This window comes from Cydia fagiglandana, chromosome 6 (assembly GCF_963556715.1).
Source record: "Cydia fagiglandana chromosome 6, ilCydFagi1.1, whole genome shotgun sequence".
NCBI classification, from domain to species: Eukaryota; Metazoa; Arthropoda; class Insecta; order Lepidoptera; family Tortricidae; genus Cydia; species Cydia fagiglandana.
In genome coordinates this window covers 16,186,667-16,211,750 of record NC_085937.1, presented here as the reverse complement: position 1 = coordinate 16,211,750, position 25,084 = coordinate 16,186,667, and the positions used below count along the sequence as shown (strand labels likewise).

Below are 25,084 nucleotides of genomic sequence, written 5' to 3'. Positions count from 1 at the left end.
TGCTATCGGGGAGAAGACCGCCAGGCTGAAGTGGGACTGGGCGGGTCACGTCTGCCGCATGCATCCGGATAGGTGGACTAGTATAGCCACCAAGTGGATGCCGCAAAAGAAGCGCGGACGTGGCAGGCCCAGACGGAGATGGCGGGATGACTTGGACGCCTTCATCAGTGGCTGGCCGGAGAAGGTACTACAACGGGAGTCATGGAAATCAGGGGGAGAGGCCTTTGCCCAGCAGTGGGACACCACAACAGGCTAAAGAAAAAAAAAAAAAAAATGCTATCGCGATGTTTGTGAAATTATTTGAAAAACAGCGGCATTCAAAATGTTTGATGATTTCGTATAGATGGCAGCACTTCCGTTACAATTTTTATTGCCACCTTACAATTTGAAATTCTCATGAAATATTCGAGGACTAAAATTTACAGAGTATTTACCGCGTCAGAAATATCATTAGCTACCCATTTAAATTCAAATGAAACTTATTTTTAGCGTTTTTATCATAGAAATATGTTTTTATGCAACAGTTGTAAAAAACAGCTTCGTGTATTTTTTTACCTTGGCAACATTACTGTAAAGACGTCTTCGTTTGGGTGAAGAGGTGGTTGCGGACGGACAACCAGTTTTTTATACTCAAATAAGCTCAATTAACATCATATTTACCACAATGATAGGTATTTTAATAGCTATTCGAAATTCAGTATCTAATGAGAAAGAACAATCCAATTAAAGCTACTATTTCCAGACTGTCAATATTGACAAGCAGGTATGCATAACCCAGTCAAATAACGATTGCATGTATCTATGTAACAATAGAAAGTAATCCGTGTACTTGTGATTTGGTCGAATAATATAGATCAATAGTTTGATGCTAAACTTTCTTAATTAAACATACTTGAAAGCATAATTTCTTGTACTTATGTTTTAGTTCAGGATGTCTAAGCGTGGAGCAGATGATGGGGGCAACGGCAGTGGCCAGCCCCCGATCAAGAAGGTTCATTTTGAACCTCACCTCATTGGGCCAGTGTCCACTCTGGAGGAAATGGACATCAAAGTCCTTCAATTTCAGAATAAAAAGTTAGCTCAGGTAATGTATCATCCTATTGTCTTGTCCAATACTCACAAATTAGATGAAACAATGACACAATCAGCTGATTGACAATGCAATCTTCAACAAACACTTTGCCTATTCATACAGAGTTTTACTGATGTTTAATGAAATAAAGGCTAATGAGATAATCTAAAATATGAAATACAGCAATTAAAGACAAAATATGAGTCAACTGCTCTTAATATTGACATAAAATTCTGCCAAATAGGTAGTGCAATAGAAATAAACATGGTTATGAACCAAATGTGTGAACACTTTTACATTAGTAACATCAATAGAGGAAAATGGTCTAATTTGATTCTATCACAATGTATATAGTTATAATGCTGTTCATTTATAGCTTATAGTTTTTATTTACAGTTATTTCAATGTACATTTAATATTCACAGAGAATAGAACAACGCCATAGGTGTGAAGCAGAATTGCGGGCTCGGATTGAACAGCTAGAGAAGCGACAAACTCAGGATGATGCCGTGCTGTGTGTTGTCAACAGATACTGGAACTTGCTGAATGAAGACATCAGGGTGCTGCTGCAGAGATTTGATGCTGAGACTGCTGATGAGTCAGAAAACAAAAGTAAACTACTATATAACATCAAGCTAACATGGTCTTATCTATAAAATACTATTGAATATGGTAGTTGCCATGTATATATTTTGTTTTTTAAAAGTTCTGATATGTCAGCACTGTTGCACACGCCATCTTCTTCTTTGTAAATGTACATTAACATTTTATTTATTATGGATTAATCTTCTTTGGTTGAAAGATGTATTAATTATTATAATTTCCCTTTGTCTGTTTATTATTTTGTATGTCTTTACTTTTAAACACTTTTCTTTTTTTTTTTTATTCTTTTTCTATTTGCTAGGGTTAAATTTCAAACTAAAACAAACTATCTGATTCAGCTAAAATTGAATGGAAGTAACTTTTAACATAGTTACCTGTTTTTGTCAATGAACGCTGAGTTTAGGTGAAGTTTTTATGTCACCTTACCACAATGGTCACAAAAACATATTCCGACTACTTAATATTAACAGTGTAAACTTTTTCAATAGTAACATTTTCGATTCCAGATGAAAATGAAGCTACAACATCATTCCTCATGCAATTATCAACTTGGGACAAGGAGGAGCTGGACGCCCAGTTGGCCAACCGGGTCCAAGTGAGCAAGCGAGCGGTAGCCAAGGTTCTGCAAGCGTTCGATCGGCTGCAACAGAGGAATGAGAAGATATGGAGGGCTATTAAAGGAGAAGCCGAGGGTATGTTGTTTGCTGTATTCTGTATTTATAGTAGAGCTAATAGAAGGTGCTTGAGTGTAGAAAAATTGCATTGATAACTGGTTATAACTTGAAGTTTGTTTATATTTCCTGCTTAGCAAGCATTTAATTCATTATTATATTACACTAGTAAAACCTGTTAGGAAATGAATATGTGCCGGTGCACTAACTATCAATTATATGTATAATTATAGGTTTATACTCCGTCCTTTCAGTCTCCTTTCTATGATTAGTTTAAACAATTTCAATTTGTTATCCAAGTTCATGTCTTTATTCCATATCATGGCAAATTTCTAGGATGTAAGGTATAATTTGTGTTGTTCAAAGAATACTTAATAAGCATATTTTGTCAACTAAACAAACCTAAGATCCTCCCTATCTATTTGTTTAATGTAACTAACGTCAAAACATTTGACAGGAATTTTACGATCAGCCTTTTAACATTTACTTGTACTGAGCAAAGAACTTTGTGTAATCCAATCTTGATTAATTGTTCAGTCTTTATCAAATAAAGATGTCACGCTCGCTCTGCCCTTCCTTGAGGTCTGTCCTCCAATATTTCTTACTTATTCTAATAAATAATGTGTGTACAGAGGGCGCCCCAACCCTGGACGAAACCATCCGCGCGACCAACGTCGAGGTGACAGCAGAAAGCCGCCGCCTGCAGGCGCAGTGCACCGCCCTGCACGAGAAGCACCACGCCATGACGCTCAGAGTCGCTCAACTACAAGATGCTGTCAATAGTCGGGATACAGAGAACGCAGAGCTGAAGAACCAGATTGATGATCTCCAGTACGAGTTGTTAAAGGTAAGTGGTTAAATCTCTATAAGATTATTTCATAAAATTATTATCAGTTAAAAAAGGTATCCACTCAACGAGTTGTCTGTACATTTCCAGTTGTTAAATCGAAAGGACCAGACGGCGGGAAAGACGGGACATACGCACACTCCTGTAGGCTAAAAAAATAAGAATTTTATTGAAGTTCATTTATTATTAAATTAAACACAAAAAGAATTATTGGTTAGTGTTGTGTGATTGTCAATAAAAATAAACATTTGAAATTATTAAATAATAAAACATTTATACATAGTCTGGCAAACACAACTTGTTAGTCAGTAAGAACCGGGAAAACTATACTCATCCCTCGCTTTTGGGTACTAGTAATACCGCAAGATAAAGATAGTGTGATACTTTCTGTCTGTGTTTGAAATGAGACCTGTGCCCTGTTTATCAAAAGCTTGTAACTTGTAATACAAATGGAAGTCGCTTTCTAACAAAAGCTGTCAAAAAGGGACTTCCACTTATATTACAGGTTACAAGCTTTTGATAAACAGGGCACTGAGCCAAAATCAATAAGTACGAATTAAAAAAAAAATTACTATTCAGACTTTCTCATCACATCCAATGTGTTGGTCAGATCCGGTCCCGCAACGACAAGCTAGAGAACCACCTGGCCGAGGCCATCGAGAAGTTGAAGAGCTACCACCAGTCCGGCGCCGCCGCCACCGCCGCCGCGCCCGCGCCTGCCGTCTCCACCGTGGCCGCCGCCAAGCTCGAGGACATCGCGGCCGAGCTGGAGGAGCAAAGAGAGTTGGCTAATAATCGGTTGGCGGAGCTGGATCGCTTACACAGGCAGCATAGGGATGCTTTGAAGGAGGTTGAGAAGCTGAAAATGGATGTGAGTATTTTCAACTGCCCTATTTGTGATAAGACAGGGCTGGCTGGGGCGTTTCCACCATAGCAGCCGTCAAACTTGAGGATATCTGCTGAGTTGGAGGAGCAAAGGGAGTTGGCTAATAATCGGTTGACGGAGCTGGATCGCTTACACAGGCAGCATAGGGATGCTTTGAAGGAGGTTGAGAAGCTGAAAATGGATGTGAGTATTTTCAACTGCCCTATTTGTGATAAGACGGGGCTGGCTGGGGCGTTTCCACCATAGCAGCCATCGAACTTGAGGATATCTGCTGAGTTAGAGGAGCAAAGGGAGTTGGCTAATAATCGGTTGGCGGAGTTGGACCGTCTACATAGGCAGCATAGAGATGCGTTGAAGGAGGTTGAGAAGCTGAAAATGGATGTGAGTATTTTCAACTGTCCTATTTGTGATAAGACGGGGCCGGCTGGGGCGTTTCCACCATAGCAGCCGTCGAACTTGAGGATATCTGTTGAGTTGGGGGAGCAAAGGGAGTTGGCTAATAATCGGTTGGCGGAGTTGGACTGTCTTCACGGACAAAATAGGGATGCGTTGAAAGAGGTTGAGAAGCTGAAAATGGACGTAAGTGTAGTTATTTTACTTATTTTACCTTCGATGTCAATTAGAGTGCGCGCTTTACCATCGAACTGCGAAACTTCAACAAAATAAATCTAATTAACACATTCAATACCACTAAGTGCTACGGGTTACGCTCGTAGCGCGTAGCCACGGTTTCGTCGTATGTAGCGCGTAGTCGCTACGAACAGTGTATCCGACAGTCGGGTTCTTGGTGTTGAATGTGTTAATTATCTAACCTGCTCACAAACGGACATGCGAAAGCATTTTTGCCCAAGCTGACACGGAGACCTTCGCTAACGTTCGTTCAATAATATATAGAGATACGCTAATGGTAGGTAGAACGATTCCGGTAAAAGATAGGTACTAAAAAACAATATTTGGGTGTATATTGGGTGCTGTAGTATAAATCTTCGCATAATTGTTAGAATCGCAGTCAACAGTCGCAGTCGCAGAAGTATCTTCCATTCTGTACTTCAGTCGCACAAATTCGTGTCAGTGCTTATGCCATTGTTAGAAACTTGAATATCATCTTGTACAAATTATCAATATTTAACACATACGATCAACTTAGGATATACCAGATGAATTGTCATCAATAACATTGTCATTTCAAGCTTCTATGCTGCTACCTACAGTTCAATGCTGGCTCCATATAACGATGTACTCTTCTGGTCAGATCCGACAACTGCCAGAATCGGTGATAGTGGAGACAACGGAGTACAAGTGTCTTCAGAGCCAGTTCTCGGTGCTGTACAACGAGTCCATGCAGATGAAGACCGCGCTCGACGACACGCGGCTGCAGCTGCAGAACGCCAAGAATCTGCACATGCGCCAAATAGAGATGATGGAGGTACGTTCCTATAGTTCGTTTTTTTTTGCATTAGAAAGAACTTGCAAGAAGGTAAGCGATCTTAACATGTCTTTTAATTGAAAAACGCTTTAGAAAAATATAAAACTATTACTTATGAAAGCAGAAGAATATTAATGATCATATTAGATTCATAATTGTTACATATTTGCCGTAACTTATTTTTAAAAGGTGTTTTTCAATTAAAATACACATCAAGATTGTTTACCTAATTTCTAATGCTAAAAAAAAAGAAGTATAGTTAATGATGATGATGCTGTTGATGATGTATACTGACACCCACCAGGAAACAGTCGAATTTTTGGAGTTAGAGTCAGTCCTGGCAGTATTACTAAACTATTTTTTCGAGTCTTGATTTACTTACAGAACAGAAATACAAGAAGATAAGGTAAGTCGAAAATGGCAATATAAGACTCCATGTCATAGTTATAAATGTGAGGTATTTAGTAGATTGTGGTGGACTTTGATAGGATTGAAGGTTCATGCTGCGTGATGCCTGTATCCCTAAGTCTAAATGAAATACTGAAACTATAGTTCGTTTTTTTAGCATTAGAAATAAGGTAAACAATCTTGATGTGTCTTTTAACTGAATACCACGTTTTAAAAAAAAAGTTACGGCAAATATGTAACAATTATGAATCAAAAACGATCATTTATATTCTTCTGCTTTCAAAAGTAATAGTTAACTGATTTTTAAAAAGCGTTTTTCAATTAAAAGACATGTCAAGATCGCTTACCTTCTCTCAAGTTCTTTCTAATGCTAAAAAAACGAACTATAGGTTGAGTCTCAGTCACCCACTAGACTGAGAGTAAATCCATACTACCCACATACAAGATACCCATCTACAAGAGCTATTACAGTGAAACTTCTTGATGAACCATCTAACTTAGCTAAAGGCCTGTCTCCATATTGCGCGGCGAACTATCGAACTCGATCAGATCGCGTTGGCTCGCGAGCCAACCCGGTATCCACTGCGCGCGGCTGCCTCGCGAGCCAATGTTCGATAGTTTGCCACGCAATATGGAGACAGGCCTTAAGACATCAATTATATTCTATCACAATCTTTTGCGATTCAATGTTATGTAATCATTAAATACTGATAAGTTGAGTAATACTCGCCAATATTTCAGAGTGAAGAGTTAGCCAGACAAAAAGCCCTCAGAGCCGAGATGATCCAACTAGAAGACGTTCTCGGACAATTGCGGAAAGAGTATGAAATGCTCCGCATAGAGTTCGAGCAGAACTTAGCAGCGAATGAACAGACTGGCCCGATCAACAGGGAGATGAGGCATCTCATCACGTCACTGCAGAATCACAACCAGCAGCTGAAGGGGGAGGTACATCGGTACAAGAGGAAATATAAGGATACTAGTCAAGAGTTAAATAAGGTATGTTTTTTTAGGGTTCCGTACCCAAAGGGTAAAACGGGACCCTATTACTAAGACTGCTGTCCGTCCGTCCGTCCGTCCGTCCCGTCCGTCTGTCACCAGGCTGTATCTCACGAACCGTGATAGCTAGACAGTTGAAATTTTCACAAATGATGTATTTCTGTTGCCGCTATAACAACAAATACTAAAAAACAGAATAAAATAAAGATTTAGGTGGGGTTCCCATACAACAACCGTGATTTTTGACCGAAGTTAAGCAACGTCGGGCGGGGTCAGTACTTGGATGGGTGACCGTTTTTTTTTTTGCCTTTTTTTGCATTATGGTACGGAACACTTCGTGCGTGAGTCCGACTCACACTTGCCCGGTTTTTATCAATAAATCTGTTTAGTGTCTTTTAGTGACATACGTTTGAAATAAGGGTAAAATATTTTTCACCTCAGCAGCTCGAACAAGGGTACTTTGCTCACTGAATGTGTCTCACTCAGTGAGCAAAATGCGATTTTGCTCACTGAGTGAGACAAAATGTCATTCAAGTGACCTTTATAGTCAAATGTCATTTCAACATGCGGGGTCTAATACAAGTTCGATATACTTGGGTTCTATTATCTCTGTCCCTCTAGGTATGTTCTCACTGCTTAGGGTGAAAATTTTTGTGTACTACACGAGATCAAAGTTATTTACATCTCGTGCGCTTTTGAATCCCTTACTACGCACAAGATTCTAAATTATAGAATCTTTCGCTTGCACGGGACTCAAAATAAGCACTCGAAGAAATATTAAACTTTGATCTCTTGTTGTACAAATAACTATGATGCCTGCTGTAAGAGTTGCATTAGAGATGATAAAAATGTCAGTGTTCAACCCTTGCAATTCATGCAATTATTATACTTTACTCGTAATTGTTTAAGTGATCAAAGCCCCCGGCGTATTGAATCGATACTATAGATGCAGTAGGACCGAATCCCGAGTTTACGACAGTCCAAAAAAAATTAAATGTTTATTTGATTGATCTATACTCTATGTCAGTTTGATCAATTGAATTGATAAATGAGTCTTTATTGTAAGATTAACATAATGCATTGCTATATTAACGGTTTAGTTTACTAAGGCCCACTTGCACCATTCCACTAACCCGGGGTTAACCGGATAAACCTGGAGTTACCATGGTTACCAGTACAATTTGACACTAGGTTAACGGTTTAACCGCTTAATCCCGGGTTAGTGGGGTGGTGCAAGTGGGCCTAATTAGACTTTCGATGTAGGTGCGTAAAGAGTTGGAGGAGGCGGGCGCGCGGCCCAGCACGACGTCGGACACGCACGACGAAAAACCGCTCACCGTCAAAAAGGAGGAGCCCGACCCAGAGGTACGACGACTATTATTATAGCAGATTCATTCCGGAATTACAGTGTTGACGAAGCGTCTGGTTGACGTAACTGGTGACCGAAGAGCTGGCGGCTACCCCGCACAACGTATCAGCATTGCGATACAGCGAGGAAATGCCGCCAGCATCCTTGGTACAATGCCTCAGGAACCTATTTTAGATTTAAGCTAGTTATTAATTTCGTTTAGTAGTACCACTGTATATATATTGTATGTAAGTAAATGATTTTCATCCTTAAGTGTTGCTATATACCAGATACTATTACTAAAATGATAAATTAATACATGGCAATCTCTAAATAGCGTCTCATAGAGGCTTCTGGTGACCAGAGGGCTAGCCAATATTTTGCCCAACGGATCAGCATTGCTATCCAGCCGGGCAATGCGGCCTGCCTTCTGGGCACCCTACCAAGCGACTACGACTTAGCTCAAATTTTTTATTTATGAGTTTTTAGTGTTTTGTTATGTTATAAAAATGTTATTAAAGTACACTAGCTCTAAATGAAGCCAGCTGGAAATTTGTCAATCAAAATAGACCTTATTACCTTACGAGACATTACAGGTTTACAGGTCCGTCGTATGGCCTCATGAATCTAGTATTTTTACTGGATAAGGTATAATGGGTGGGGGAAATGAGCGGACGGGATAGTCTAATCTATTTTCCAGTAGGAGTAGCAGCGAAAGCGCTAATATTATTGTTTGTCCTTGTCACAGTCACATTTTTTTTATTCCCCACCTTAAATTAGTATGGGTTATGGTGGGCAACAAATAAATTCGACCAATCATAGTGTCGCATTGCCTATGTTTTGTCCCTCACGGAGGCACGCGTATACCACTTCCATAGGATCCTACCTTCTTTGTATATAGTGTTATGGCTGTGCACGTAAAAAAAAGTGTAATGAAATAAAAGCACGTTGCGTTGTGACAGGGCGAGGAGGCGGCGACGGCGGGGGTGGCGGCGGGCGCGGCGGAGGCCAAGTCCGCGGCCGCCAAGGACCACTCGCGGGCCCGCCTGCAGGAGCAGGACCTGCTCATCAAGGACCTCAAGCAGCAGCTCAAGTAACGTCCCTCAACCACTAGCCTCCTTAGGCCCACTTGCACCATCCCACTAAGGGCCCCCCCACATCTGGCGTCTTTTGAGCGTCGGCGTCTACAATTGTATGGCCGCTGCTCGACGCAACGTCGCCGCAGCGTCGACGCAACTGCGCAGCGACGTCATTTTCCATAGCGCTGACCAGATGCCGACGCTCGAAGGACGCTAGATGTGGGGGGGCCCTAACCCAGGGTTAAGCGATTTAACTGTCAACCCATTGTCAAATTGTGCTGGCAACCATGGTACTCCAGGTAACTCCAGGTTTGACCGGCTTACCCCGGGTTAGTGGAATCGTGCAAGTGAGCCTTAGCTTACGGTGGTATTCATCCTGTACAATTTCTTGGTTGAATGTGTATTTATGTCTCACATTTTGCCTAATAAGAGAGTGAGACGCAATGCACATTGGACAAAGAAATTGGATAGGTGGAAGACCATCCTTAGGACTTTGCATCATAGAAGACCCCAACAGTAACTTTGGATAATTCGCCCAGTATCTAAGTTTACGAAAGCAATTCACGTCCGAATGCCCAATCAGAGAGCAATCTAAACCTGCCTATAATTTACTAATTTATAAAAAATACTGTCCGGAATTCACATGCACGATCTACTGTTTGCTATTGTATACCATGCATTTTCTATAGGATCAGATTAGTTTTTTTTTTAAATACAGGGCGTCCCACGGCGATGCCACATGGAGGGAAAGTACCTTAAATATCATAGATAGCATATTTTGCTGAAAGAAGACTTCATTTTATTTTTAAAACTTAGTTAAATTGCATTCATACTTTTTTAATTTTTTTTGAAAAAAAATGTATGGAAAAAAATTATCGCGTCATTGGAGGAAAAGTACCTTAATTATTGTAAATGAACATCTTACTGAAAGAAGACATTATTTCGATTTAAAAAAACAAGTTGAATTGCATTTTAAATAATTACATGGTTAAACCGGGAATCGAACCCGCTACACGAGAAAAAAAAATACCTTGTAGCTTTGTCATACCGATCGAAAGGCTTCAATGTGAGAATAATTTTTTTGGTACAAGGTATTTTTTTTTCTCGTGTAGCGGGTTCGATTCCCGGTTTAACCATGAAATTATTTAAAATGCAATTCAACTTGTTTTTTTAAATCGAAATAATGTCTTCTTTCAGTAAGATGTTCATTTACAATAATTAAGGTACTTTTCCTCCAATGACGCGATAATTTTTTCCCATACATTTTTTTTCAAAAAATATTAAAAAAGTATGAATGCAACTTTACTAAGTTTTAAAAATAAAATGAAGTCTTCTTTCAGCAAAATATGCTATCTATGATATTTAAGGTACTTTCCCTCCATGTGGCATCGCCGTGGGACGCCCTGTATAAATCAAAATCAACTTCTTTGTCCAATAAGATTGCTATAAGATTAAAATTAAATTCTCATTTATTTTATATTTTCTTGTGTATCTTGAACGGTGAATATCTCCTTACCGTTTGTAAATGTCTACAGGAAAGCTGTGAACGAGCAGAAAGAGTTGAAGCTCCTATTAGACATGTATAAAGGCGTGAGCAAGGAGCAACGTGACAAGGTGCAGCTCATGGCGGCCGAGCGCAAGGCGCGCCAGGAGTTAGAAGACCACCGCCAGAAGACCAAGATGATGCAGGTATTAAATTAGTAAATTTAAATACGTATCCAATTATAAAATAAATAAAAGGAGATTTTTTTTTTACCCGAAAACCTTCAAAATTACACCCATGTATTTTATTTTTCAATACAAGTATTATATAATGCTACTGCAATTCCAACTACGTCGTTATTTTCGAATTAAGCGCCAATAGGTTCATCACATCAGGGTCATCTTCGAAAAAAAATGAATGTATAACGTATCCGCAGTCCCTTTTAGATCCTAAGACGGCACTGTGAAATGAGAATTAAAATAGTGAATATATATTGTTTAGGAAAGCAAGCGAGAGCGGCGACTAGCAGATGAAGACGCGCTACGCAAAATCAAGCAGCTGGAAGAGCAGAAGTACGAGCTGCAGAAGCAGCTTTCGTGCGCGCGCCCCAACGCCGACCCGCTGCACTTCTCCCGGCCCTTCGCCGGCTCACAGGTACATATGAATATTTAAACCCACAGGCTTTTGTTGCATGTCTTGTGCAAGCGCCAAAACAATTGACGATCACATGAGGATGTCATCATCTACCTCATTCATTAACCTTCATTCGATTTTCAAACCGCCGTGTCGCCGAAAAAATTTTTAGCTTGTAAGATTTTAACTATTGTATATATGTTAGTTTGTAAGGTATGTATCTATGGGCCTTAGTTACCTGATAATAAATGATATTTAATTTAATTTCTTCAGGAGGAAGAAGCGTTACTAAACGAGATGGAGGTGACCGGGCAAGCGTTCGAAGACATGCAGGAGCAGAACTCGCGGCTCATCCAGCAGTTGAGAGAGAAGGACGACGCCAACTTCAAGCTCATGTCGGAGCGGATCAAGGCCAACTCGCTGCACAAGCTGCTGCGGGAGGAGAAACAGTTGCTGCAAGAAAAGGTAGGCACTCTTTAAACATCATCTAAATTAAACATATTCACCCTATACATGGCGTGTCTGACTATGGCTTTAAATCCAGGGCTTGATTTTACTCGCTAAACTGAGCTACTTTTACTATGGGACCAACCCTAAACTCGGGGATTTTTTTTTGGCTTTTCCATAGAAAACGTCGATATCTGATCAGCCAAAATGAAAAAGTAAAAAAAAATTTCGGGATTTCGGGGTTGGTGCCTTAATAAAAATAGCTCAGTTTAGCGAGTAGAATCGAGTCCTGGATTTAAAGCCCCATGGTCAGACACACCCTGTATAGTACGATTCCCACCGAACGGGCGGAGTCGGCGCGCATTTCACATTTGTACGGCCGCAAGCTGGTCGGCTCCTCGCGGACGCGGACGGCTCCAGACGGGCTCGCTTCTGCTATAAATAATGTATACACCGTGTTTTTATTGAATTCCGTTAACTTCGGGGTATGATAATGAACGTTTAAGAGAACTAAATGACATAGTTAATTTTCAAAAAAAAAAATTTTTTTTGCTTTTTTTAATACAAAAAAATAATTTTATAAAGTAATTAAATGTAGCATATAGCGCTGTTGTAACACGGGCATTACATTTAACTCAACCAAACAATTGAAATCTGTGACATATCAATGTCATTTTGAACATCGATCGACCGAGATTGTACTTAAGTTTAGTAGCAAATGTATGAACTCATTCTAAACATTAATCAATATGTAAACCGGCCCTAAGGCAAGTGTACACGCTTGTAGAGGCCTTATAGGAAAAAAATAAATTATTGATTATCTCCGAAATGGAGTTAGTTAGAATATCGGTGTCTTTGAGAAAGTTACTTGATTTAAGCTCAGGAATGCACCCTTGAAATTAACGGAAATCAAAAAAAACACGGTGAAGATACATTGAAAATGTGCTCCGGCACGGCCCGACTCCAGCCGGTCGGTAGGAATCATACATAAGGGCCACCCCACACCAGCGTCATTCGAACGTCGGCGTCTTGTCAGCGCCTGCACAGCGTACATTATCAGTTAGGACAAGAGTCCTAACGTGGGCGATGATAAGACGCTGGCAAGACGCCGACGTTCGAAAGACGTTAGAGACGTTGCATCGTCGCTGATGCTGTAGCGCGTTGACGCAACGCAAAAGTTGCGGGCAAGACCCTAATTTCAAATCAAAACTGAAAGCTGCAACCTGCGATCGTAGACCTACTTTCGATTGGGTAATAAAAATTCCAATGTGGAATTCCCTCCAGGTGGTGACACGGGACCAGCAGATCGAGTCGATGGGCGCAGTGGCGCGACGGCTGGAAGAGAAGGAGCGGCTGCTGCAGACCACGCTGTCCGCCGTCGAGAAGGAGCTCCTGCTCCGCCAGCAGGCCATGGAGATGCACAAACGGAAGGCCATCGAGTCTGCGCAGTCCGCCGCCGATCTCAAACTGCATCTCGGTAATTCATAACATAACACAGTCTATAAAACAATGCAGTCATTCGACGAAGCCGTGACACACCAAACACAGGACAAACGACAGACACGCACACACGCACACACGCGCACACACACACACACACACATACACACACACACACACACACACACACACACACACGTCGTGTAATTCATGCATTGCAGTTTGAAAATAACTTTTCGCGTAGCAGAATAACATCTCGCAGCGTATTGCCAATCCATATCTTCTTACATAATATTATCTTGTTTTTCATATGGAAGGATTTCTAATTTACAATCATTTAATGTTTTTGAGACAATAATGGATAAAAATGTTACGCGCTGGAACGCAGGTGCATTTGTTGCCTTAAGTTTGTCACGTTCAAATGACATTATTTTATTCTTGACTTACTTCATTCAAAATGTGCTTGTTACAGAGAAATACCACGCGCAGATGAAGGAAGCTCAGCAGGTGGTCGCGGAGAAAACGAGCGCGCTGGAGGCGGAGGCTTACAAAACTAAGAGATTACATGTGAGTCATTGATATTGTCAATTTAAGTCTATCAAATTTTTCGTGTTATTTTGTATCCTAATTTCACAAAAATATGGTAGCGTTCCAACAGTGATCTGGTACACCCGTAATTTAACCCTTTACCTACGGGCTATTAAATCGCTCCGTCACCGCCCAATACGGGCATGTTTTGGCGAGAGTCAGCGGTTAGGCATTATTTCACTTACTTGTAACTTTTGAAGTATTACAGCTACACACTTGAAACTTCACACACACAATAAGTATAATGTGTTTAATCAATAAATAATCACTTGGAGTAATTATATTCACTATTTTTTCTGCTATCAAGCAATATACCAGTCACTAAGAAATTGAAGATTTTTAAGTTATTACTCGCGGATCTCACAAGTTTACGTTTAAGAACATTAGTTTATAATATACTTAACACAAATAAACACTTAAATAACGATAATTATGAAATTAATGCATAAAAATCAATCACAAAAAACGTTGCACAAAAACAATTTGCCACTTAAGGAAAATGGTGATGTGCGTCTATCGACACATTTGTCGATATATCGATAACCTAGTAAATGTAAAACTGAAATTTAACAAGTTAGGATTATGGTGAAATTATTATTAGATACAATAGTACCTAATAATGATTTCATAACATGTTAAATTCCAATATTTGAACCAAAAACGGTAAAAAACACTAATAATAACACTCCAAACACTCCCACGCCGTACTCTCATATCGACAACAAGTTGATGAAATTTGAAAACAACACTATTGTCCGCCATATTGAATTCAATTATTAGCACCTCTGTAGTACGGGTGTCAACTCCAGTTGCCAGCAAAAAAGCGGTAATTTTAAAATTATGTTTATGTCAGAGCCATCTACCGAAATATTGTGATATTTTTTTCTTTGTATCTATACTAATCACAGTGCATAATGTGACCGCTATTACCAAGCCAGAAGGTCTCGTTTTGTTTAAAAAAAATGTTGAACACGACCATTACTTCGATCAACTATAGTTGACACCCGTACTGCAGCGGTGTTGCCTTACTGGCAACTCTGGTTGACACCCGTAGGTAAAGGGTTAATTGGTCCTCCAAAGAATGGTATTCCACTTATCCAATTTCTATGTCTGTATGAGTGAGATGCAATGACATTGGACAAAGAAATTGGACAGGTGGAATATCACCCTAAAACCCTTTCAATTATAATGTTTAGGAAGAGCTAGCGGTGCTGCGGCGCAAGGCGGAGCGCATGAAAAAGATGGAGCAGGCCGGCAGCAGCATGGACGAGGTGCTGCTCGAGGAGATACGAGAGTACAAGGAGACGCTCACCTGCCCTTCCTGCAAGGTACATTATCGGATTTTTAGGGTTCCGTACACAAAGGGTAAAAACGGGACCCTATTACTAAGACTCTACTGTCCGTCTGTCTGTCACCAGGCTGTATCTCATGAACCGTGATAGCTGGACAGTTGAAATTTTCACAGATGATATATTTCTGTTGCCGCTATAACAACTAATACTAATAAGTACGGAACCCTCTGTAGGCGAGTCCGACTCGCACTTGTCCGGTTTTATTTTAAATACCTACTGTAGGAACAACAGGCGGTCTAGCATAAATTGCTTTTTGCGCGAGAGTCCATACTTGAAGTTGCGTTTGATGTATGGAGTCGCCCGCGAGAACGCAGCTCATGCTATACCGCCTAGAAGTGACTAAGGATGAATTAGCATTCACGCCACTAGTGAAGCTTGTGTTATACCCAGAGCTCGGATAGGGTGAGCTATTTGCCTTATAATTTGACATGTCTTATGTCATATATAAGGCAAATAGCTCACCCTATCCGAGCTCTGGTTATACCCTCTTCCTAAATTGATTTACGTAGAATCGGATCACGTTAAGTTTTCATGATATGCCGGTCTTATGGGTTAACCCTTTGAATGTCACGCCTGTTGTGTATGTCGCGCCTTTCGTGTTATCGTGAACCTTATCGGAGTGCACGAAGGTTGATACTGGGTTGTAGCTGCTCGCGTTAGTTGACGTATTTGGCGGTCAAAAGGTTAAGTAAATATGCATTGTCATTGGCAAGTTAGTGTAAACTTAGCGTAGTCGATATAGTGTGTAGTGTATGTAGTTGATTTATCAGTCAGCAGAATCTAGACATGTTTGTTCTTCTTCGTTGGGCAACATTTAAATTGTTCCTACTTGTATGTATAATCCAGTATATTTGTCGAATTTTGTCACCTGATCCGGTAGTTCTGATTTTTTGCAGGCTTGCTTATGATGATGGCCCAATGAATAATCCAAGTTTGTGACCTCGAGCGCCGAACGCAACTTTGTCAGAAATCGAATAAACCGCAATTTTTTTTAGATTTGGGCGATAATAACCCTAAAGTACTAGTTTTTGATAGTAACTTCCTAGGGCGTTTTTAAAGTAGACTAAATTTGATACAATAAGACACTAGAATTGTCTCTGTACATCTAATATTTTCCGAGATAAAGCCTTTCAAAATTTTATAATTTTACATCAGTTCTTAGCTATAATATAAGGGTTAGGTAGGTAATTTATATGGAATTCATCACCGCCACGTTCTACAAAATATTTATTTTCAATAAAAATGTTTTTTTTTTTCAAAATAGGCACTCATACATTTTTTTATGGAATATAAATATTTTGTAGAACGTGGCGGTGATGAATTCCATATAAATTACCTACCTAACCCCGTATATTATAGCTAAGAACTGATGTAAAATTATATAATTTTGAAAGGCTTTTTTATCTCGGAAAATATTAGATGTACAGAGACAATTCTAGTGTCTTATTGTAGCAAATTTAGTCTACTTTAAAAACGCCCTAGAAAGTTACTATCAAAAACTAGTACTTTAGGGTCATAATCGCCCAAAACTAAAAAAAATGCGGTTTATTCGATTTTTGACAAAGTTACGTTCGGCGCTCGAGGTCACAAACTTGGATTATTCATTGGGCCAACATCATAAACAAGCCTACAAAAAGTCAGAACTACTGGATTTGACGCAAACGCAAAATGTATAATTTTACTGTATTAGTAGTGCGTCTTCAGGAAGCTTACATCTGTGGTCCTGGAAAGAAACTAAGTGACACGTTACTATAGACCAGCGGTCGGCAACCTTTTAGCAGCCAAGGGCCACATAGTAGTTAACGGAGGTGACGCGGGCCGTACTTTGTTAATATTTATGACTTTATGAGACATTGTCGTTTGTCACTATTACATACAAAATAGCTAAGGCGGCACTCAGGCCGCAAGTGACAGTTTCACGAGCCGCATGCGGCCCGCGGGCCGCAGGTTGCCGACCGCTGCTATATACCATAGACTAGGAATCCTCTAGACCGAGTTTAGAGCAATTATTTCATGCAACCGATGATGCCGAAAATAGGGGGGTGCGCGGGACAATGTGAGCGAAGACTCGTGCCGTGATTGGTCCGTTCAAAGACACGGACGTCACACAAGGACACTTTCGACTCGAACATGGAGTAAAATTACCGTATGCGTGGCAGAGGGGGTAGCGCGACTATGCTCGGTCTAGAGGATTCCTAGGCTATGCTATAGACCGACCGCTTAAATGAGTCCTCGCCTGTGCGGCACGGGGGCGACGGGGTATGACGACTAAGGGTGGCGGGGAAGGTGCGGCAGGGGTACAAAATGTCGTCCAGACGGTTTGAAAATGTTTATTTTATTTATACAAATCTCCTTCCAGGTGAAACGCAAGGACGCAGTGTTAACGAAATGCTTCCACGTGTTCTGCTGGGACTGCTTGCGCACGCGCTATGAGACGCGCCAGCGCAAGTGCCCCAAGTGCAACGCGGCCTTCGGGGCCAACGACTACCACCGGCTCTACCTCTCCACCTAGACCAGCGGATCATGGGTTAGGGGTAAGACCGTAGGTGTAGCAGATCTATACGTCTTAATTGGCTACGTGCGTAGTATGAGAAAGCTGAAAACGTAGACGGCGCATGTCATGGCAAAATAATGAATGTAAATGCAATGCCGCTTTCGGCGCCACCGATTACCACCGCCTCTGCCTCTCCACCTAGACCAGCGGATCACGGGTTAGGCAAGGCTGTAGGTGTATCAGATCTATACAGATGTCTTAGTTGGCTACGTGCGACGTATGAGATAGCTAAAAGCGTTCACGGCGCATGTCATGGCAAAATAATGAATTTTTCAAGTGCAACGGCTTTCGGCGCCACTAAGAGGTTTCTATTAGCTATATGCGAAATGCGAGGGGAGTAAAAACGTAGACGCAGAATGTTAGAGCAGAAAATTAACTGTTTGCTTTAATGGTCACATCACGTCTGTCAACTGTTAAATAAGTAAGGAGTGCCATGACGTTTCAAACTCGTAAACTTGCACGTAGGTAATACCGGTGCATAGCTACTGGATAGCTATGCACCGGTGGAAAATGGACTAAATGAGCGGTTCATCGCAATCTACTTGGACTATCAGTAGTTGAGAAGTTGATAGAAGTTGATGATAGAACTGCTATGAGTATGTGTGACGGATTTAGTCTTGCTGTTCAGATTGGCGATGACCTTAAAAAAGGCTACGTACAGTCGCCATCAGATATATCGGAGCGGCCAAGGTGGTCACAAATATCTGAACACGCCTCTATTGTCAAAGCCAGAGATATATATAACTCCGTATAAGATAAATAAAGTCTAAGAAAAAAACGTGCCTCGGATGTCAAGCAAAAGTCACTGTCGAATAGATGGCGCCATACACCTTTGGCCTATTGTCGTTTAGATGGCGTTGGCTACACCGTTTGATATTTAACAATTTTAACACGTATCAGTGAAAGAACATGGGTCATTGTGGAACAATAAAAATTAATAATCATATATCCGTAAACATATTTTAATTCATTTATACATTTTCAATTTTATTTTAAGTTTTAATCGTGTGTCGATAGATGGCAGTAAATGTACCGTGACTACAAAATTTACTTTGACAGGACCCCTCTATACTATCTATTCTTTTTGGTCAAAGCGTTAGAGTGCGTGTTCAGATATTGTGAACACCTTGGCCGCTCCGATATATCTCATGGCGACTGTACTAGGTCTGTGACCGGAACAGCGTTGGTACTGTTTGAGCGCCGTAGTATAGTTTGACAAACGAATCTGGCACTCTACGAGAAGTTCTATCGTATAATGGTTGTGTGCTCAATTGATCTCGGTGGAATTGTTTATTTATTTACAATAACAAAATAGATTACGGCGCTCACGCATTCAAGTAACATCGAAACACCGCTCTTGATATTATTCAACACATAAATGCATGTTTAGATATTTGCGATCCGATTGTTATTTGATAGCACTCCGCGACTAAAATAAGGAATGTAATCGATAAGAATCGATAATGAAGCGAAACTGAGTATCACAATCACAAGATGTATTTATAGCTAAATCAAATCGTTGTAGTTGCAATATACTTTTTATTCTTGTTGATTCAATATCAATTTTATTAAACTGCTTCTATTTGAGTAGCGTCAAGGTCCTGTCAGGGTTAGTGGTCGTTTTCGAAAAAGTGAAGTGATCTGTTTATTACTTACATTACGGACAAACTGAAAATTGTAGTGAATGAAAATGAAATCTGGTATTTTCAATATTTTCAACTATCAATCTCAGTAAATTCGGAACCGCCAACGATCACCAACTTTGACATGTTCATTGGTTAGTATAAGAAGGCAACCCGATTAATTGTATAAAATATCTGTAAATTAATTTAATACATTTAAAGACATGAAATTTTATCTATCGATGTATGCAGTTTTCACTGTAGGATGACGAAATTTCATACCTTTAAGTTAACTTTAGTGGTAAATAATTATGTAGGTTTCTACTTTAGTTGTATTCGTTTTGACGTATGTGGACTATTATGTCAAACATTATTGCTATAATTTATTGTGTATGTAAGGAATGTTTAGAATGTCAATCGGGATATTTTGTTATTTATACTGAATATCAATAGTGGCCCTGCCATCCCGACGACGCGTGCGTTTCGGACGCACTAAAGTATGAAAACGTCTGTTGTATTCAGATACTATTGACGCTCAGTGTACACTTGCATCGTTTATGGTGCTGAGTGTACGTAGCGTCAGCTTATAATATTTTCTTACAAATGTAGTACATAATCCTATACAGTCGTATTTTTACGGAAACGCACGTACATGTTATGCTATTTCAGTCAGTCTCAGTACAAAAAGTACTGAGGTTGACTGAAGTAGCATGACAAATACGATAGTTTCCGAGAATGAGAATTTATGATGGCGAAAGATTATGCACTACATCTGTATAGTAACTATAGTAAGCCCAATCCGCCTCACTCTTTGTTATATAATAACCGTAACATAGGCGATAAATTGCAATAAGCGACGCATGGGTTTAAATCATCGATTCCGTAAAGCCCCCTCCAGACTATGTGCGTGAATCGCGGGCGAAGCCGCGAACGCGAGTGTGGAGTCGATTTCGCTGTCTGCGAAAATCGACGCCACACTCGCGTTCGCGGCTTCGCGCCGCGATTCGCGCACGAGTGTGGGGGGGGGGCTTAATATTTTTTCGCACTACAGCGTACTTACGTTTGTAGAGGTAAAAAAATAACATTTCTACTGCTATATCCTTGGAATGGGTTAATTAAAGTTCGATTTAAAACAAATTGTATATTTTGAAAACAAGTAAAACAAAACTAAATACAGTTTATAGTTTTAAGTGATAAAATACAATCATCCTCGGTGAATATGAGCCATATACTATTATATACGGCTCACCATGCTAGATCGATTTTGAGTATAAATAAAATTTGAAAGGAATTTGAAGATAAATCAATATATTTCAGCCGAGTAAATTATACACGAATTTAGTGACCGAACTTTATTCATGGTGGTACATTGGTATTTTGTCTAAAAGTCTTCTAGAAAACGATTTTCGCTCAAGTCATCTCGGATACCAATGCATTCAGTATGATGTTACGAGTATATCCGAGATGACTAAAACGGAAACTAACCTATAACCTGATTTGCCACCCTACTATTTTAGATGACAATTTTAGATATTATGTATGTATGTATAAACTCTTTATTGTACAAAACACAAATTTATGGCACAGGATAGGCAGTACAAAGGCGAACTTATCCCTTTAAGGGATTTCTTCCAGTTAACCTTTGAGTAGACTCCATATTATCGACTCCACCAGACATTTAATTTAAGACTGATCTGTGTATGCTGTTTTGTCTTTTAAGGCTCGATAAAACTTTTTTCTAATATTAAATAAGCAATCAATTGAATAAAAGTGAAGTAACAATGGTCTACCACGAATAAAGTTTTAACCCATTTATTTGTGTAATCGGCGAACGAGGCGAAATTTAAATGACTAGTATTTAAGTACTGTGATTGTAAATATTGCCGATGTGTGAAAGGTAAAGTATTAGGGCATTCTCTATGGATTTTCTTTAAATGTTGGTATTGTAGCTATTGGTGTCTGCCACGGACTTGGTTTATTTATATACTTAGTTCACTATGTGTAAGTTTCGTAGTAGATTTTGGTGTAATCTGACAGATAAAACCATGTCCTCTGATATCCACATTGCTATCGAAAAGTTCGAAAAGGCGAAATCTATTCATTTGTTTTCTGCGCACTAATTGTTAACTGTGTAGGATAACGCAATATTAGGTACCTGCGAGTATAGTCAGACCGTAAAAAGTCTGCAGCGATTTTCATAGCCCACGCAGTGCAAGTGTCATTTTAAACGTCAAACTTCTATGAAATTATGAGGTATAAATAACACTTCAACTGCGTGGGCTATCAAATCCGCTGCAGGCTTTGTTTGGTGCGACTCTTGACACTTTTGAGTTTTCACTCTTAAAAGAGAGTTAGAAGTTCATAATGGACAATTTTGTAATACCTTTGTGTTGTCGATAGGAAATGCAAACTGGATCACTGAATGGATGTGGTGTAAATAATATGGTGAAGTTATATTTATTGATTTTTGTTTCATAAAAATAAAAGTATTGACAAAATCCGTGCTGATTAGAAAGCTGACCCACCAGCAATAGACAGAAATCAATTTATCCACTTGTACAAACATAAAATCTGAGAAACGTTGATTTTAATAAATTAATACTATCAGTTTGATAACTGGTGATTTCGTAGGTCTTGTTTAGACCGATTAAAATTTGATTGTCTATCGAGATTGTGTAGAAGCGTCACGAGTAAGTATTGCGGCAAGCCCCAAGCATGATCTAACTTAAGTAACATACTGACAGACCCTGTGTACCCTGGCGTTTCTGACCGGCGGGTAACTGTAAAAATATGGGTGTAGCCAACTTACTCAAAAATATGTCCCATAGTTCTTCTTAATTCACTGACATAAGAGTTATGGGACATATTTTTGAGATGATTGATACACCCATATTTTTACAGTTGACTGTACATAGTCGTACCACCGGCACCAGCGCGTGTATAATCAGAAACTTCAGTATACACGGACTCTTAACCGACTGCCACCTTTTATTTTATAATAATTTCTTGACGCGCCTGACGCGTCGCGGCCCGCGAGTCGGTTATTACTATACAATTATTTAAAGTTTCATTCCTTGTTGTAACATAAGTTTCCATTTATTTATGAATTACACGATGCAGGCGAGTCCTTCAAATGCATTTCGCAATCTTGCGGCTGGCACACGACGTATTTATTGATGTTGTTTATTAGACTTATCATGAAATCGAGCAAGTAAATTTGGATTTTACTGTTTTGAAGATGTATTTAATAATTATATTGTATTAATGAGATGAAAGGTGTGCGTGCGATGATGTGAGAGCGATGGTATGTCGTCTTCGTTAGATAGGGATACTTAATATGTGTATTCATAATATTCGATGTTCGCAGCCCACTGACTGATATATCTGTAATATACGTTTAGGGTTAACCATTTTGTTGGGCAAACGGTTCTTTTATATAATCACGTTATCGTTGCCTACTGTTCCTTCTTACGATTCTATTTCTGAATTGTAATACATTTTAAACGCTTTGCCAATGAATTGTTGTGTCCACCATAGGCTACATAATAAAACAATATTGTGACTATTTATTATTGCAACATTTAATTCGGTCACCATTGGCTTGGCTCATTTTAGAATGGCAAAATTTTCACATGATTATTTATCATTGATAAAGGAACAGTCTTAGAAAAAATTCTTAATACATACTTTCATACTTATAAATAATTAAAATTAAATATATCTTAAATGTACCTCCACGGAAATTTGTTTTGTTCTGTGGAGGTAAGAAATACTAACTTTTTTTATCAGGCATTTCCAAAATATTTATATTTCTTGTTCATAGTTGTGTTCGGTCTTAATTTAAAAATTGAAATTATGTTAGTATAACCAGTTTATTTCTCTCATATTACGAACTGTTACGCAAGTTGTACTAATCCCTGAATTAACACATACTTCCGCCCAGGTTTGTTAAGATTAAAGTATAAAATTGTAACACGATATATTTTATCAGCACTATCATACTTATATTTACAGTAAAAAATCTAGCTAATGAACCCTTAGAAACGCTGAGCATTCAGAAAAAAAGAACTAGTGGAAAAATTGTAACAATTAAACATGTAATATGATGTTAATGGATATGTCAAATAAATGTCTCAAACATAATCATTTGTGGTTTTAATTTACTTGATCTGCATTCAGTTTACTCATTGGCTTATTTCATTGGTGAAACAGTAGCTGCATAACATTTCTGCATCCATAATTAGATATATTTAGTGCTAGCACAGAATAAATAATAGTACTAGGTACAGAAGACTCACTCTCTAACAAAACGCGTCTGTTACGATCAGGACAGATATGGCCGCTAGGTGGCGACAGCGAGCGTCACGCTCGGCTTATGGCAAACCCCAAAATTGGGGTCGAACAGATGTACTTTTAGCTACCTGTAGCAAAGCGAGTAAAGCGACGAAATCGCAGAGTGAGACACGCCTGGTGCTAGATCAAGCACTTGTAGTTTACACTGAAAAACCGACTTTATTTAAATGAAGTTAGAGTAGAGATCGAAATAATTTACGGTGTGTTATACATTTTTTTTTCAACTGACTACCACTTACTACGTTTGGATATAGGAAATAAAAGAAGAAAAAAGTAGATTTCTGAATATTTTATTTACACATTATTTACATCACATGATTTCACAATTTGATTCTTAATACAAATGTAAGTATTCAGCTACGGATAAAATTTGCATTAACTGGGCATTACAATTCCAGAAGTCTTCCGATTCTTACAACATAATCAACAGTGTTTAGCACCTGAAGCAAGCGACGTGTTTGGACGAAGCGGTTACTGACACTGCGGCGTTTGTACTATTACTACTAGGTAGTACTAGGTTTATCTTCGTTATACCTAACGTCCTGTTTGGAAAAGGGTGAATCAAATTTTCATGTCACTCGATAACGTTAGCATGGTTAATAGGTCGTTTTACGAAAGCTGGCCTGGAATCTTTGAATTTTTTTATTGAATGAAAATACAAAATGAATGTATTGAATGAAAATTAAAATCCAGCGCCAGCTTTATGAGCTTTTATGAATTTACCATACGGTTAGTTGTCTAAGGGAAGAATTAATGTGAAACTCTGGATTGTAGGGTAATAAAATCTACCAAACATGCATATATGTATGTGATAGTTGTAACTTTATAAGCCATTCATAATAGGCAATCAACTAAGCAAACAGTAGAGCATGATGCAACATTTCTTCTAATAAACTGTCACTACTTAATGTCACTTAGACAACGTCACAGAATAACAACACATAAAAGTTGATCCACCCGAGGCCAAACATTTTACGTGGCTAGAGTACAATATTACATGAATAGGTGTGATAAGCCAAAGGGAATTTTACTATGGTGGCAATTGAGGCTCAGGCATACCTCTTGACATATCTCTTGACATACATATAAACAATTAACGCTCAATATTTCAAACATTAACAACGACAACTAAAATTATCAGTCTCAAGTGTTGCAATGTTGTCAGCTTGCAAATATTAACCCTGTTATTCATAAATCTGAATGTACCATTCTCAGTTAAAATGGCTTTATAAACAGAAGGCCTACCGCGAAAACCGAAATTCGCAAATTGCGG

At 39.2% G+C, this 25,084-nt stretch overlaps 1 protein-coding gene across 1 annotated transcript; it reads left to right on the top strand.

Annotated features, from left to right (window-relative positions):
- Positions 1-585: 585 nt before the first annotated feature.
- LOC134665453 (E3 ubiquitin-protein ligase Bre1) lies at positions 586-17,809 on the top strand. The gene is made up of 17 exons (XM_063522428.1): positions 586-763; positions 926-1,084; positions 1,498-1,684; positions 2,182-2,367; positions 2,979-3,193; positions 3,804-4,064; positions 5,332-5,505; positions 6,655-6,912; positions 8,176-8,277; positions 9,223-9,353; positions 10,875-11,028; positions 11,324-11,476; positions 11,729-11,920; positions 13,187-13,379; positions 13,815-13,909; positions 15,127-15,258; positions 17,642-17,809. Exons 2-17 carry the CDS (start codon positions 932-934, stop codon positions 17,792-17,794), a joined length of 2,739 nt encoding a protein of 912 aa, XP_063378498.1. The 5' UTR covers positions 586-763; positions 926-931; the 3' UTR covers positions 17,795-17,809.
- Positions 17,810-25,084: the final 7,275 nt, after the last annotated feature.